This window comes from Ciconia boyciana, chromosome 1 (assembly GCF_034638445.1).
Source record: "Ciconia boyciana chromosome 1, ASM3463844v1, whole genome shotgun sequence".
Classification (NCBI taxonomy): domain Eukaryota; kingdom Metazoa; phylum Chordata; class Aves; order Ciconiiformes; family Ciconiidae; genus Ciconia; species Ciconia boyciana.
This window is the reverse complement of record NC_132934.1, coordinates 120,001,143-120,017,989: the sequence shown is the minus strand read 5'-3', so window position 1 is coordinate 120,017,989 and position 16,847 is coordinate 120,001,143. Positions and strand designations below refer to the sequence as shown.

The following is a 16,847-nucleotide window of genomic DNA, read 5'->3' as shown; positions in this document are numbered from 1 at the left end:
GCATCCCTTTGCCCCCACAGACATTAAGGACCTGGAGTATTGCTATTAGTACAGAGCTAACTGTAAACCCTGGCCATCTGTGCCTTCACAAACAGGTGGTGACACATGGCGTGTTCTTCAGTTACTGACTTGCTTACGGTAATATCCAAGTTGTGGTTTTACGGTCAACTTAAACCACGCCAAGCCCACGTCCGCTGCCGACAGGGGCAGGTCTTACCTACCCACCATCCCGAGCCAGCGCGCGGTCCCTCCTGCCGCGTGTCACCCCGGGGCTCCAGCGGCACCGCGACTCGCTGCAAGCACTGCGACTCGCTGCAAGCACCGCGACTCGCTGCATGCACCGTGACTCGCTGCATGCACCGTGACTCGCTGCATGCACCGTGACTCGCTGCGTCGGGGAACCGGTACTGCTGAAGGGGAGTCCCGTCAGAAGGGGACTGGCAGACCAGCACTCTGATCTGGTTGACAGAAATAGTGTTAACGTTGCGTGAGGGAGAGAGCTTACCAGTGTGAGCTAGTCATAAAACCAAACCCTCAGGAGGCTTGTCAGGAGGAGGGCTGGGTGGGTAAGTTTTCTTTATTTCCAGGGAAAAAAGGAAAAAAAAAAAAAAAGAGATTTAGGACTCATTTTTTTTATTAACATCTTTAGATGTTTCTTGAAAGTGAAAAATCTTTCAGTTTTTAGCTACCAGAATTGAAGCCCATCAAGCAACCAGCCCTGCTCCGCTTTCGTTTTCCCCACTGATTTTTTTAAACAAATAATGCCATTCTATTAAAAAAAAACTTACAAAGAGGTATAATTGCAACATTATCAGTGAGTTATTCTTCTGTTTAAATTGCTCCCAAAGAACTTACCATTTATTTTATGTGCTCATAAGTACAGAAGAGAAGTGCACTAGATTCACAGGTTAGGAACCTCTCCTGGCCCAGATCTATTAATCCTAACTTAGTACTGTAACAGTCAATGCCACTTAGCATCGCTTCACTCCTGTGGCTAAGCACATCAGACAGTGCACAGCACAGCCATTGTGTTCTGTCCTGCAAAGGCAGGATGAGTACCAACAGTTTTTATTGAGAATGGAAAGTTGTAGAAATGCTGATTGATGCATCTTTTCCTATTTTGGTTTTCTTGTCCTTTACTGTTGTTTTATTCCCGGTATCCACCTGCAATCATGAAGTCTTACCCCAACAGCAAATACGCCCTGACTGCAGATGAATTGCCTTGGCAGTAGCATTTCTTGAGCGTAGCAGGATCTTTCCTCAGGGTTTTATTGTTGAGGCTGTTAAATGCAGAGAGGTTACAACAAAAGAAGCGAAAAAAAATATCTGGAGTGGTTATACCCAACCATAAGCTAAACATAAAAGCTTTAAGCCCATGTCATGCAGCTCTGCTATGTAATAGTTTAGTGTCAATATTGGTCCTGGATTGGATCATCACAGTCTGCTCATTGGAGCCCTGGTTTACAAATGCTGAATTATAAACATTCCTATGACTTCAGTTCTGGGCCTTCTTCACTAGATACTGCTGGGTTTTGCTCTTTGAGCCGTTTCCCCCCAGAAATCCAGGTCTGTGGTGCAGAGTGGGCCATGGTCTGCCTCAGCCCCCAGGAAGGCTCCACTCCAGTTCTCGGCAAACCTCGGCAAGGGGCAGGAGCTGACTGCGGCTGCTCGCCTGGCTCTGGAGTACCTTCTTCTAAACCTGGAAGTATCAGAGAAGGAGGGGGCATAAGCTTGCGGTACCATGCTGTGCAAGAAGCTTATTGTTTTGTTTGTAAGTTTAGCAGTTTCCAAATTGCGTGCTTGTAGCAATCTTCTGCTCCCGAGTTTTGCACGTATCAACTAAGATGGAGTGGGTGACTTTCTGGCCTGCCTCAGACAGTGGCAAAAGTCCAGTTTATTTCAGTGGATGAGGATTTCACTTCTTCTCTTCTTAGTCCTGTTAAAGAACTTAATTTAAAGACCTTAATAACTTAATTTAATAACTTAATTTCAACAAAGCCCTATGATATGAATAAAGCAGCAGCAGCACTACGGGAATGATTGCACACTGGTTTTCAGTTAGTGGTCCCTGAAGCTCCTCAGATCTGTAGGCTACTTCTAAACTGCAGCAAGCCTAAATTTGGCTTAAGCTTGCTATATAAGAGCTTGCACCATAACTGGAACAATTTTAGGTGTCCACAAATCACAGAAAGGCAGAAAACCATATGTAGGGCATTCAGCTACCAAGAAGGGCAGCCCTAAGATACAGCAGCAGGAGCTTACCCTGTTTCTACACACCACTGAGAGCAGGTTTATAGTCCTTCTGCCTTTTGAATATCCCAACCTTTCTTTCTTTTACACGCTATCTCACCAGTGCTGGTAGGACCCAGAAGCACAGAAAAAGATGTCCTGAAAAAACAATCCAGAAATGGGTAGAGCTGCACAACTCAAAAGCTCTCCAACAGATGAAAAACATCAGTCCTTATAAAATATGTGACAAGTACAGTTGCATGACAGTGTGAGGGGGTCTGAAAGTCCTGCTGGCACTCACTTGGGATAGTCTGCATAACTGTTCAGGGATTCACCTCCTGTGAGTAATGGTAAACATCCTGAAGTTATGCTGGTAGAAATTTGGTGCAATGCCACTCTGTATTATTCATCGTACCAGAGTGTACTGTGTGCGTGTGCAAATTTGCAGTGCTGTGTGCCATTCATAGCTTTCCGTGCTGTCTGACATTCACGTATTTGTAAAGTGCGGGCTCTTACCGTCTCGGCAGCAGTGATACAGGGCTCTTCGGAGAGAGCCGCTGTCCTCCAGGCAGAGCTTTGCTGCTGCTCTCTCCTGTGCAGCCTGTGCTTGGGTAACCATTTAATATCATCCTTGCTTTCACTGCACCAGGAACCTGGCCCAGCAATTCTAGCATCTCGTTTGCTGTTGATTAAGCAGCCCTTCATTATCCCGTATTGGAATCGGCTCTGTGGCTGTATTTTGAATACTATTCCCTTTGCAGATAAGTACTTTGGGCCACATTCATCCCCAGCAGAACAGCAGCGCGGAGCATGTTTCTTTATTTGCTGCAGCCAAGCTCTGCTCTGCGTGGGCGTCGCTTTGCCAGGAGTTTGGCCCGGAGTCTTTTTCTGTCAGTTCTGCTGACTGCCCGGTCATGCTCTCTCGCAGCGCTGTAGTGCGGGGTGTCGGACACGTCGGGGGAACCTGCTGGGTTTTTTAGGTGAGCATAGCATGCCAAATTATGGAAAAGGGACCTATGTTCCTGTCTGCAAAGCAACACCAGTGCAAAAATGGAGGAGAGAGGGGTGCGTACTGCCCACCATATAGAGGGGACGTTCAGCCTCTCAGTAATTTGGCAGTATATGTGTACATTAAAAAGTCGAATCCTTTTGATAGGACTATAAAAAGGAAAAACAATGTAATCACATCTGGTGAACTCGAGAGCTGTACATAATTCTGCGACCCTTTGATGTATTTACATAACTCAAAAAACGCGGGTTGCGTGCACACGTGCACAGAAAGACAACAGACTCCATAGCTTATCTGTCTCCTCCTGTGTGGGGTGGCACAGGCATACCCAGGTCTGGCTGGTTTTGTACAATAACATGGTTTTGTCTTGATATTTTAATCTGTCCTGAACAACAGAGGGGGAATTTGTCTCTCCTGTCTCATGAGCAATATTGCTACTATTGCTGTTGTACTTGTACGATGCTTTGGATGCATCAGGGGATGGAAACCAGTACCAAAAGCCAGATGCACCAGGGGACGGAAACCGGTACCAAAAGCCAGATCCTGTCAGGAGTATTTAACGCTGCCCACAGCCTGATGCCAGCTATCCTCTTTTCCTGGGGGTGTGGGCAGGGCATGTGAGCCTGGTCTACTGTCCCAGCAGTCTCCTGCCTGTCCTCTGGTGCCTTCTCTCCCAGGGCCCTTGGGGCATCCTCAGTACGTGCTCTGTCCCCCATACATAACTAAAATACAGCTCCTTTTCATTTGGTGGGTGTGCATTGGTTGTGGGGTGGGCATGCACGTCTCCAACTCCACTGAGAAGCCATTGCTTCTCCGTCCGTGCAGTGCCACGGCCCCACGGCAGCTCTGTAGCTCTGGTTGGGCAAGCAGACGCACACGGTCCCGCTGGTTTACAACAAAATTATTTGTTTCATGTGGCGGGAAGGCTTCCTGTTATGCGACAGGGCCTTTTTCCATTTCAGTCGTATGATGGACTTGCGTCTGGCCACGTGCCAGCAGAAGCTGCAGGGTCCATGCCCTGGGTGCTGCCAGGACTGCTGCCGTCTCTCTGCTCTCCGACGCCCTGCGAGGTGGGGTGCCACGGGGACCTGTACCTCTAAAACAGGATTAATGAACACTAGGCTCGACTCAGGATGCTGGGAACTGTAAGAAAACCTGCTCCGTGGCTACGAATATATCCTTCCAGGGTTAAACCCTAAATCAGGAAGGCACTTAAGCAAGCGCTTAACTTTCAGTTTGTGTTCTGATTTCCTTGTTTCGGTTTCCTGAAAAGAGATGTCTCCCTAAACCAGGCTTTAGTGTCATTTTGGCTCTTACATTAGAGTCATGCTAGCCAGGGGATGCAGGGCAAAATCTACAGCCACGTGCAGACCCTGTGACAGACTGTCAAGCACAAACATGACCAGCATGAAATTTGGGATGGGGGTGGAGGAGGTTCTGGCAATAAATACCATCTGGTTCAGCAAGTTAGTACCAGATGTCTGGAAGCTTCCAATTCCAGCCAGTAAAGGTGGAGCTGAAATAATTAAAATTATATTTCTGTTTGGGAAAAAAAAGGAAAACTGTCACAGCTTTTTTAACAAGGATTTCCAGAAGTAAAAAGACAAAAGCCGTGCCTTTTGCAAACTAGGACATGTCCCAGTCTAGAGTAGGTATAAATGAATATCCAGGTGAGAAAGAAGAATAGGCTGCCAAAGGTTGAGTTTAAAGCAGAATTCCCCCTTTTAGGATCACCGCTACACAGCAGTACGGGGGAAAAGTCAAATGGCCAGAGCAGTTGCATATGCATCTTTCCAACTCATATTGGCTAACATTTGCTTGTCTTTGATTCCCGTACCATGTGGTGTAGAGGTGGCAACTGGTTTGCGAATGTTCTCTGTCATCTTCTCTTCTATAAAGAATCCGTCTTCTTGGGGAAAAGATGTGATATGAACGGGCCTGGCATAGTTCAAACAACTTCTCCTGAACCCCGGTAGCTTCAAGCAACTCTGAGCTCTGAAATAAAAGTCTGTTTCCCACCCCAGAGCGACATGGGGCATTTCTGGAATAGAGTCCACACCTCTGAGCTCAACACGTGCTTCCTAAGCGCAAAATCCTGCTTTTGCTGGGCGAACCCCCAGGCGGTGAGAGCTCAGGAGAGGCAGAAACGCCTGCACGGCTGCCAGGCATTCCCAGCTCAGTGGCTCTCCGAGCTGTAGCAGGCTGGGCGAGCCGGGGTCCTGCATGCTCCGTCTCCTCTCCACCGCGATGCGAGGTGGCATGCCGTCGGTGCTGGGCAGGGGACGGGCTCCAGGGCAGGGGACAAGCAGCAGTTCTGGGGGACAAAGAGGGGCGCAGGTACCCAGCTCTGTAAGGAACGTCAGAGCCCTTTCCCTTTGTCTAGACGTTGTTGGAAGTTGCTTCCCAAATTGTGTCTAAACCCACCTCTCTTCTGAAACCTGGGTTAACCAAGTAAAATACGTGGGTAGGGAGGAGAGACGCAGCGCATGCTTGCGTGCTGAGCAAAGATGTTAGAGAGATGGAAATAAACACTGATGTGGGACAAGTCCCCTCTTTCCTGGGTAGGCTTCTGTGCTGGGCGTGAGGTACCGTTATGGCAACACAGTGATGAAAGTATGCAAACTGTGAAAGCATGATCTAACACTGGGTTCAAAATATTTTTCTGTTCAGTTTAAATGAAATTTAGTAGTTTCCAGATCCTGTGTATGAGGTTTTGAAAGCTTAAAATACGAATCACATAAATCCAATGAATAACGTGGCGGGCGTGGATTTACTAGGGAAGGGAGGAAGGGAACTGAAAGGCATGTCAGTGCTGTTAGTGTTTCTATATGACTTAAATCTGAACAACATCGCTGTTGAAAGTTTGCTTTTACCAAAACAAGTGTCTGTTGCTTTTGAAGATATTTAAGTTCTGTCACTTAAAACCATGACATCGGGATCCCATTTGATCATCCACAGATAGCTGAGGAAAGTGTATAAAATGGGAATTTGGCTTGTTTTGGGGTTTCTCTAATAGGCCATCGAATTAAGTACATTGTTTTCATGGATTTGAAGAGGGATTTGAAGAGCTGGCTCCCTTAAGTAGTAAGGGGGAAATGTACCAAGATCTAAATGGTGATACCTTTAATTGCACTGTCTAATACCACAGTTTATAAATGGTTCCCTTACATCATGAGGACTGCTTCTGGGGCAAGCTGCAACTTAGTATTAGCCAGTCTATCAACATTTCTCCTGAGTAAATAGGTAAAAGCTATCCGCAGTTTGATTTGCAAGTTAGTGTAGATGTGAGAACAGATAATGAAATAAAAAAAGCCAACGCTGAGGAAAAAGATTTTTTTTTTCTGATAGTGCCTTGCTGCTTTAAAAAATGAAAAAAGTTCAAGGTCATGGGCAAAAGGAAATTTCTTGTGTTAGAAACGGGAATGTCCAGGCTTTTAGGGAGAACAGAGAAAAAGCCACATTACTTTAAATGACATTCACGTTCCTACATTTTTCTACATGTTTTCTAGTTTCCTGACTTAATGATCCCAATTTATTAGCAGTTATTCGATGTTCTAGTTATGGAGCAGTACTCTACATTATTTACATTATATATTGTTATTATTTTAAATTGTTTTAATGGTCCCCCACCCCCTGCACATGCAGACAAATGCACCCCACCTGCCCCAACCCCTCTGTACTTTATTACCGGACATGGATAAGGGGTCCCAGAATATCCATGCTCTGAGGTGCTGTTAATTGAGCGGCTGGATCAGACTTGCAGCTATTGTAAATGGGCACAACCTCAGTGAAATTATACTTATTTATATCAGCTCCAGCTCTGTCCCAATCCTGCTGGATGTTTATAAATTGGGAAGAAGGGATTGTGGAAATCCCTGATATCTGCAGCACAGAGCACATCCCAGAGTTCTTATTTTGGGAAAATCGTCTGTTACAGATAAAGACCAATTTTCCATGAGAATTTCAGGGCCGACTGTTTTCTCCTGTATGAAATAGATCCTAAACAGACTGTATGGAAACAGAAGTGTCTTAGAGCTTCAACTGTACTGGTTCTCGAGGAGGTCTGGGGAAGGAAAGATGCTTATCAGTCTATAAAAAGATAAGAGATTTGTATTGAAAATAAACTTTTAAAATATAATCATATGACACTTGTTTCTTTGGTTATGCAGCTGCCTTGGGATCTGAGCTCCTGGTAAACACATTGGCCTGTTAAAGGACATGATTCAGACTGTCCCAGATCCAGCAGCTCACATCAAGGTTAGTTTCGTGTTTATTGTGAGTCCTCAGATGTTTTGAGAGTCATAAAATTAAAGAATATGTATACATACTGCAGGTTTTCTTGCATGTTTATAAATTGTGCTACTGCACAACACTGGCTCTTTTATTCCTCGATATTTATATGCTATTGTCTGAGTCAGTCCTGCAGTCTTTGTTGCTGACACCTGTGCTGATGTGCTCTGAAGTATGTGGATATTTTGAAGATAACTTTTTCTAAGATTGTCCTTTAATGTTTGGTATGCTTGATAAAATACACCTACTTGAAAAATACTGAATTCATATGTCCTCAGTTCTGCTTCACGAAAGCCAGTGGCAAACATTAAGTTCAACTGGAGAAGGAAAAGGAGCACAGTGCAAAAATTCAAAGCCAAACAAGCATCCCTTTGAAAAGGGGATAGTTTTATGTAAGTCATAGGAGTGTACACATTGAACTGTGCTATTGCCTTAAAAACAGCATTGCTTTGCTACATTTCAGAAGGTGGTGTACTGTTTTTACTGTATTATTACTATTATTATTACTATTACTGTTGCTACCGTGTTTTTCTTATCCTTCTTCACTGAAGACTAGGAACCTGCTAGACTTAGCAGGCACAGCTGATGATGTGTTGCTAAGAACAAGACATTTTGGGGTATTGCACATAAACAACAGCATCTGAGCCTCACAAACTGACTAGTTTGGGGGATACTGTTTCTGCCTCACTATTTCAGCATCTAGAGGTTTTGCTTGGAAACGGTTTCCTGACTGCTTCTAGAGAAGAACAGTAATTCTCTTTTGCAAAGTAAAAAGACACTATATAGCAATATAGTGTATAGACACTATACACTTATAGCAATGTCTGAGGTGGGAAAAGCCATCTGATCCTTATATACAAACAATATGATGAAACTGCATGCTTCTCATTCACATGGATTTTGCCATCTGAAAGTACTGCTGGTGTAGTAAGATTGCTGTAATCAAATAAATAGATCAGCCATGCTAAGCAGGCTGTAAGTGGAAAGTTTCCTTTTATTCTTTCTGACTGCCTTTCTGTCTGTCTGTCTGTCTGGCGTTCCCTGAAGTTACATTTTCTACAACTTCTTTCATGGAGTTTCTTATCAGTCGACTGCTAGCTCTCTACAGAAAAAGTCAGCAGCTCTCTATAGAAAAGCTTCATTTTACAACTTATTTTTAACTGAATAAAAATGAAATATTATTTTAAACAACGCACTTTTCCTGTAAAAAGGCAGTCAATGAAATAAGCATTTCAGCTTTTTTCTGAATGCCTACAGCATTTTTGGGTTGGTTTTAGATACTAGGATGACTGGCAGTAGTGTGAGAGCTTGTCCCTTTCCTCTCTCCAAGTTTTCCAAAACCCAGCACTTTCACAGTCTTCTGGCCCTCAGTTGTTTTTATGGAAAGAGCAGAAAAACACCCCCCTCCCCATAAGCTGTCTCGCCTGAACATGTCTCGTCACCTGGATTTCAACCAGTAAGACTTCAAAAAACTTGAAGGGGATTTAGTACCTCTTCATGCTGTCTAAGTGTCCGCAGCGCCAGAAATAACATTAGGAAGAACTCAGTTTCATGCTTTCTGCCAAAACTGGTATCTGAAGTAGGTTTTTTTTTAACCATGGGAGTTAGAGTTTGAGAGGGCAAGGCTGGGTATGCATGCGTCTTATTACAGCAAGTAAAAGAGAGCTGCATAAAAATCTCTGTAATGATGTGTTCAAGAGAACTTGTAGGAGCCTATTTTCAGCAAAACAGCATGCGGAAGTTGCTGTTACATTGAAAAAGGGTGTGAGGAAGGCAATTACTTTAATACTGTGTTCGGGATAGGAAAGCTAGCCAACTAGACATCACATCCTTCACATTGCTGTTTATGTCATTTAGAGTCTGCTTTGGTCTGAACGCATTCTTCAGAAAGCTGCCGGGGATGCTCTGTTCATTTAGACTTTAAAAGTGGATGTAACTACATTCTTAAAAATAAACCACGAGAAAGTATAGTGCGTGGGACGTGGGAAAGACTAGTTGGTGTGACAGTATTTTATATCTCTCATTGCTGTGGTGAGGTAGAAGGGACAAACTGTGTTCATTACAGTCATCCTTGATATGGTTTTGTTTAATTAACTGTACTCTGTTAGGTAGGTCACATGGTATTGTTTCTTTCATTTTCTTGAATAAGCAGATACAGCCTCATTCATGCACATTTAGAGCTGTAGCTTTGCAGATCACTTTCTAGGAAGTGTCTGAATTACTGAGATTTGACAAATTTTAAGATTTAAGTTTTCTGCCTGAACATGTGCAGAAAATGAATGGGAAAGATAAATGAATATGCCAATATGAATATTCAGAGACATCTTTTTTGCAGAAAGGGTGATTTCATTTGCATTATGTGAGTTTTTATGTATTCCATTTTAAAATCTGCCTTTCCCGCTACCAGGAGAAAATGTAACCAAACTTGCAGCTCTTGTGCTCCATTTCAGAATGAGAAATGGCAAGAGCCAGATTCCAGCACCCAGGCAGATCCTGTCCAATTTTGGGAATGTTTTGAAAGTCTTAATGTGTATGTCCTCATTTTGTTTGGGCAGCTTCATTCTGTAGCTACTAAAGATTAAGCTTTACATTTTTCAGCTTGAATGAAGCATCCATAATTGATACGGTGAACCTGTGTTCCTGTTCCTCCCTAACGTGTAGTTTCACCTGAGTCACAGCCTTGTGTTTTGCCCAAGCATAAAGGAAAGAAACATTTGATGTGGACAGGAAAAAGGATGTATATGTTCGGACTTTTAGTTCCAGTGCAGCAAAATAGGGGGAATTTTGACCCTGATCTTCGAGCAGTTCCACACACATTGACTGCTGAAATAAGTAAGACTACTCACATCGATAAAGTTGAGTATGCCCCCAATGGTTTGGGGGATCAGCACCCGAGTTTAATAAGGTTTGCTACTGCTAAAGGCTTAAAATAGTACCATTAGTTTAGATTAGTGGCAAACTGTTAAGAAAATAAGTGTTTATTTGATTTAAAGCAAGACAAAAGATTTCTTGCTATCCAGTATCGCTAATTAGAACGAAGACACTGGTTTTGGACAGTCATTTGGGCAATTTTTGATAGTCGAGAGGGCTTGGGTATCACATACTCATGTTTATACCGAGGTTTGTGTATTCCCTCACTCTCCCAGAATAGGTTTTCTCTAATGAGTCTGCACATTGGAGAGGAGTTTCTAGACAGGACTCTGCAACCAGCTCTGTCCTCACCTCTCACCCTGCCCCTGCCACTGAAAAGGGCTGTCATTATAATTGTGAGCTATAAAATTTTCGATGTTAAGCATAATATTAAGGAAGATTTTTGTCTTTGGTGTCAGTGGATCAAAGTCCTTTTATCACCAATAGAAGTTTTCAAACACAGCAAAAGTGGGTCTCTTATTCTATGTACGCTAAGGGTCACTTCTAGAAAACGCACCATTTTTGCTGTCTTTCCAAACGGGGTGTTGCATGACAGTGCTGAATACTGTTTTCACCGGGAAGCTGAGCCTTTGCTTGTCAGTCTGAACTAGTTTGCTTCGGGTAGTTCATAATTTGGAAGCTATGTAAGGATCTAGCTGCTTAGACTGGTGTTAAATAAAACATCTGAACGAGAGTTACATCTCATCAAACTCAAAGCTTAGAGATGTTCTCAAGAAGTCAGTGGCTAGGTTGTCTCTTTGTATGGGCAAGAGTAATTGTCATTTACACGCATTTTTTAATGTGATTTTTTTTCCCTGTTATTCATTAAACTCTAGTTCTTATAACAGTAGTAACAGAAACACTGTGCAAATGCTACCTGAGTTTTGCATGTTTTTTTAACAATGTATGCTTTGTGTATACTGACCATTCAATAAAACTTTTTTTTTAAGGGTTAAATTCTGCTTTCAGCGCCTCATTTGCAAAGATCAAATGCTTGTTTGGCTTTAGTTAGCTTGTGCCATCACTGTGAGGGGATTTTGTGGAACCACTTCTCAGGAAAAAATGAGTTACAGCTGTTCCTTTGGTGCTCACTGGGAGAAACAGAGTCCAGGGTACGGCTTGTAGGTAAAGAAATTACTGCATTTATCAGGAATGGAGTCTAACCTGGGGTAGATAGGTATAGTTTTCATTGAATCAAGGCTGATTTATGCCGGTGGAAGATCTGGTCTGTGTATATTTAGATGGTCCGATTTTTCTGTTCCTTGGTGATGATTTTGAGATCTGGGATGACTGAAGAGGCAGGTGAATGGCAGCAGCTGAATAGAGGTGCTTGTGGATTGCATAGCCGCCTTTTGTCTTGTAGAAGTTGAAAAACAGGGACACTTCATGTCCCAGGTAGCTTAATCAAAGAGGACATTTTTAATAAAAAATTCTCGGAGGGCATCAAACACTTTGAGCCAAATTCAGCTGGTCTGTATCCATCCAACCTCATTTGTTCTCTGGGTGTAACACCTCCAGTTACACTCTGAATCTATCAAATTGAGGTTACTAAATCTGAGAACTGTACCTAATATTACAATGAAGGAAAACCTGGTTGCTCAGAAGAAATTAAAGAATTACTCCATAGCTGTTTCTGAAAATTACTCCTGAATTTAGCACTTATGTGCCTCGGCTATGAATTAGGTGGCACATGCACATTTCCATGCACAGCATCCCATATTGTCATTGGAAGTATTACAGAACCCGATCCCAGAGCTCCTTTGTTGGCCAAATAATGTGTTGGATTTCAGATTGTGGCAGTGTAGAGATGCTGCTGGATGTACCTAATCTGTTGTGTTATGGTTAAATCGGATTTTTTTAACTGGTATTATTCATTAAGGAGCATATTCTGGGTCTGATATAATCTGTTATTTTTCCTGGAATTGTAGAGTCTCTAAATAGGATCCAAGACTTCGTTATGCTGGGAGTTTTGTATGCACAATGCAGTCTCTGCCTGAATAGACAACGGGGACAAGAAGGGAAGGAGGATGGAATTAGTATTATCCTCCAGGATAAGGAGGATAAAGCCAGGCTTTTCCTCCTACCCCTTTTTAGGGTCTTGACTAAGCTAGGAGTGTAGTCTTTGTGGATTCTTTGCATTGCTAAAGCACTTATTTCGTTGCTTATAAAATGATACTTGGGCAGCTCAGCTAAGAGTGAGAGCATGAAAATCTGAGCCAAAGATACAAAGAGCTTTGCCCAAAGTCACATGTGAAGTAAGCTCATGGCAGACACATTGCAGCCTAGTTGAGTAGGCGATCCATATGGAGTATGTAATACTACTGTATCACAGTATGTCACCACTGGAGTCAATTTGATAACATACTCCCATCCCCTCCAGAAAATATGGAATAACTGCTCCTAATAGTTGTTGGCTAGTGAGCCGAACCTCCCACAGGTATGAGTCGGTGATGACCCCATGGACACATTGCCTGCAATGGCCTCTAGCTGTGAGACAGTGCCTTTAGCCCCAGCACACTGAGGTGAACAAGCTACTGTGGCTTATCTGGGCTGCAAACTTGCTGCCTGACAGCTGCTTCGGGATAACTGCTGCAGGCAGGCTCTCATCTCATGGGTTACAAATGTCCCTCAGTGACAGATGTGAAAAAGCATCGGTATCAGCAGTCCCTGAAGCTGCGTAGCTGTAAGTCCCATCCCCTTTGCTTACCCCTCACTGTGTACTTCATTCATTACTCTGGCAAAACTTTAAAAGCTCTTCCCCTGCTTTTGTACTGACAGGATAACACCACTGTTTCAATTTCACTGTCCTTCTTACTAGTTATGCTAGCTGCATCACAGTTGCTAAATCTTGTTTGAACGATAGCCATGGTTTACTCTGGGTTCTCATAAAATAAAGGAACTGAGTTTATCATGAGTATGGGTGACACTCCTCCGCACCAGTGCTTGTTCACTGAGCCCCCAAACTGCCAGGCTTAAAATCTGGTGTGTTATTTCCATCCTCTGTCAGCATACATCAGTTACCTGTAGTAATGCCAGAATCACTACTGTATTTGAATGCTAGAATCTCCTTATATGCAGAAATTGTGATTGACTTCTCAGAAGTTTAGAATTCTAGTTTGTAACCAAATGATTGCCATAGAGTTTACATGAGTAAATTCTTCTTTTTTCTTTTTTCTTTTTTTTCCTTTTCTCTTGAACTCTACCTCTTCTCTCTGCCTGAGCAAATACCTCCTTGCTAAAGGAAAAGAGAGATAATGGCTTCTGTATACTGTAATTGATGAACTTTCAGCAATTCGGAGCAAATCCAAGATTGCTGCCAACAGCCAGATGGAAAATAGTGTTAATGACATGTTCAAAGAAAAGTATGTTATTTTGATAGGGGATGGTCTAGAGACTTTAATGTCTATTGTTCTGGGGACTAACGGAATGGATAATTCCTTAAGTGAGGCCATTTTTAAACAAAAATTATCTTTTTCGTAAGCAGGAAAGAGCAAACTAAAGAGTACCAAATGCATTTTCAATGCTCGGGCTGATATATATGCTTTACACTAACCCTTTGTTATGTGGAGTCAGATGTGTTCAAATCTCATTTCTGCAGTCTGCCAGACAGTTAAAAGTCTGGACATTTCTACTGCTGATGGGTAGAAATCCGAAAATGGATGGTCATGGAAACTAGAGCCAGGGTGGCAAGCTGAGGGTGGTGAGAAGTTACGAGAAGAAGTTGGGAAGGACAAACAAGACAGACTGGGACAAGGACAAAAAGGGGACAAAAAGGCTTTTGGGAAACTGGCAAAAAAGATTCCCCTCCTTCCTCTTCCTCCCCTCTAGAGCCTGGGGTGGGATGGAGGACTCCCAAATCGCAGGCTTGTTTTGCTGCCTGTAAATCTCTCTCAAGCCCACTGCCAAAGTAGGTGTCTCCTCCTTAGGTCCTGGCCATCCCGGCAGATGGGGCCAGCAAGTCCACTAGCCCAAGTGTCTGTGCTGTGTTTCATGCCTCCAAGGCCGTGCCTTTTGCGTGTGGCCGCAGTGCGAGCACTGAAGGGAAGGGGTGCAAGAAAGTCTGCAAGAAAGTCTGCCTCGGGGGGCTCCACCAGCGTGGGGCTTGGGCAGCCTTGGGACGCTGAAAGGCTGTAATGACAGTCTCCTCCTTCCTTGACAAGTGGTTACAGAAACCACCTGCCCAGGACTATCCTTGCACAAATATACAGTGCATATGCTAAAGGTGGGCAGAGATTATCTCCCATTGTCAGAGATTACTATTTAATGTATATTGGATTTGCATTTTGCCTTGATATAGCCACAAATATCCCAAGCAATGGGTTGTCTTTAACTTCCTTGAGAGATTATTCCCCACGACTCATTACTGTGAAGCATTTCCTCATATTCAGCCACCCCGCTCCCCTCTTTGACTAGCCTTGGTGTATCTGCTCTGTACAGATCCAAACTCCTTAATTTCACACTGCTTTCGCTCCTCCTCACCTTCTTAAAGAGGGAGATTTATAGGGAGAACTCAGGGGAGCTTGCCAAGCATCCCACAGCCTGTCTGCATTAGTTCTGGTCACAGTCCGTTTCAGGTGATGGGGGCCAGGCAGCCTTCCCCCCCCACCACTGCAGCTGCATCCAGCCCTGCTTTCAGCTATACTTGTTGCTTGGTCATGAATCACCACGTTGTTGTCCTTCTGGGAACACCTCCTAGAGCTGGAAGGCATACTCGAAGAGTTGTTGCTCCTGCAGCCCGCGGGCAGGGTGAGATGCTTCCCCTGGGCTTGGTGATGTGTTTCCTCTGCACATGATGCTCAAAAATTAATCTCTTTCTCTCGCTCTCCCTCCTCTCCCCCCACCCCCCGCTTCATTTTGATCTCATATTGCATACTCATACTGACAACCATCCTCCTTAAATCTGAAATCTTACTTCATTATTTCCTACCCATGTTCTAATCTCCTCAAGACTCTTTTGGACTATTTCAGCAGTCCTGTTGGTGTCCCCAAGTTGACTTTAGGGTGTAGTATCTTTTGCCGATGTGCTGTTTAATCCCCTTCTTTAGATTATTAATACAGACATTACCTCATAAACAGTTATGGGCGTTTGACTAGATACCTTCCACCAACTTGCTGTTTTATCGTTTGCCATAAGTCTTTGCCCATTATTCTGCAGGACATTTTGAGACTCTCAGTGTTCTTTCCCAAGCCAATTCAAATTCTTGCTGTGAAAAATATTTATTCTTTGCCAGTAGCCAGTATTTGGGTATTTCCAGGCATGTTTCATTAGAAAGAGAAACTGATTCTATACCATAGGTGTATTCTTGGTGCAATTTTGGGTTTTTTTGTTGAAAATGTGCATCCTGTCCTTTTTGCCCTAGAAGAACAGACAGGATGACAGGACCACTGCTGTCCCCCTAAATTCCCATGTCTGTCTTGCCAGTGAGCCCTGTACCCAACAGGCTCTATGGTGTGCTCCCTTCACTACCAGGTCCTGCTCAGAAATACAGCTTTTTGCTGCCCAATAACCTGCAAGACCTAAATGTTACCTTCCAGATTTACAACATGGTTAAACTCGACTAATGTGGGTGAGTTTTACTGTATTACATCCCCTGCATCCCTAGGCCAATACTTCTGTTGATTCCAGTGGTTTTTTTGTGACACGAAAGGGATCAATTTCTTCTGCTGCTGAAGCCTGAAAAGAGCGTTTGGCATGTGCATTATATATTTCATATTGTCTGTGATTACCTTGGATCAAAGATAAACTTGCTGGCAGTCATTATCACCTCCTCGCAGAGCAGTAAAAGTTTGGTAGGACACTGTAACCTGCTATTTCAAATTCAGCAAAGTAGCGCTTTTGAGCAAGAGGTAGATAAATCTGCTGTGTGCTGCGAGCCTTCCAGGATGAGCTGACATGATTATTTGTCCATACTGCCTTGGTCATATATAGAGATTTTCCAGGGACCCAGAAACCTGGCAGATGTCAGGGCTGTGAATAACGTGGGAGGAATCCTGCAAACGTGAGAAATCCTATGTCCAGCATGGCCAGCCCGCGGGCTGAGCACTGCCTGCGCTTCTCGGATAGGTGTCAGAAGGAGCGTAGTGCCGTACGTTGGCCTAAATCGGAGGTAATCGCGCTGCAGCAGAAATCTGAACACGCACCAAACATTGTTGCCACCGGCACTAGGGGAACGGCTGGGAATAGGAGAGGGAGCTTTGCTCCCAAACGTGTAACCTTTCTTACCTCTGCGTTTTATGGTTTCTGCTCTGTCACAGGGGCGAACGGTAACCCTCGCTTCGTGCCCTCCAGTGAGGAAAAATAGAATAAGATGGGATAACTTTAAAATGGCAAATGATCAGGGAGAGCCTGAGGATGTGCTGGAGAAGACACTCACCTAACTTTAGCTGCTTTTGGTTGGTATTTAGTTTA

The 16,847-nt window shown here is 43.7% G+C and overlaps 1 protein-coding gene across 6 annotated transcripts in view; it reads left to right on the top strand.

Annotated features, from left to right (window-relative positions):
• ERG (ETS transcription factor ERG) overlaps positions 1–16,847 on the top strand; it is a 148,882-nt gene that overhangs the window by 32,633 nt on the left and 99,402 nt on the right. For 4 of the 6 annotated variants that reach the window (XM_072846650.1, XM_072846696.1, XM_072846680.1 and 1 more), the window contains exon 2: positions 7,408–7,495. The exons of 1 other annotated variant lie outside the window; for it this stretch is intronic. In XM_072846650.1, the coding sequence (XP_072702751.1) occupies positions 7,457–7,495 (39 nt within the window). In that variant the 5' untranslated portion in view covers positions 7,408–7,456. Of the gene's footprint in view, positions 1–3,186; positions 3,210–7,407; positions 7,496–16,847 lie in introns of those variants that run through there. One more of the 6 variants, XM_072846660.1, reaches the window with a different exon arrangement.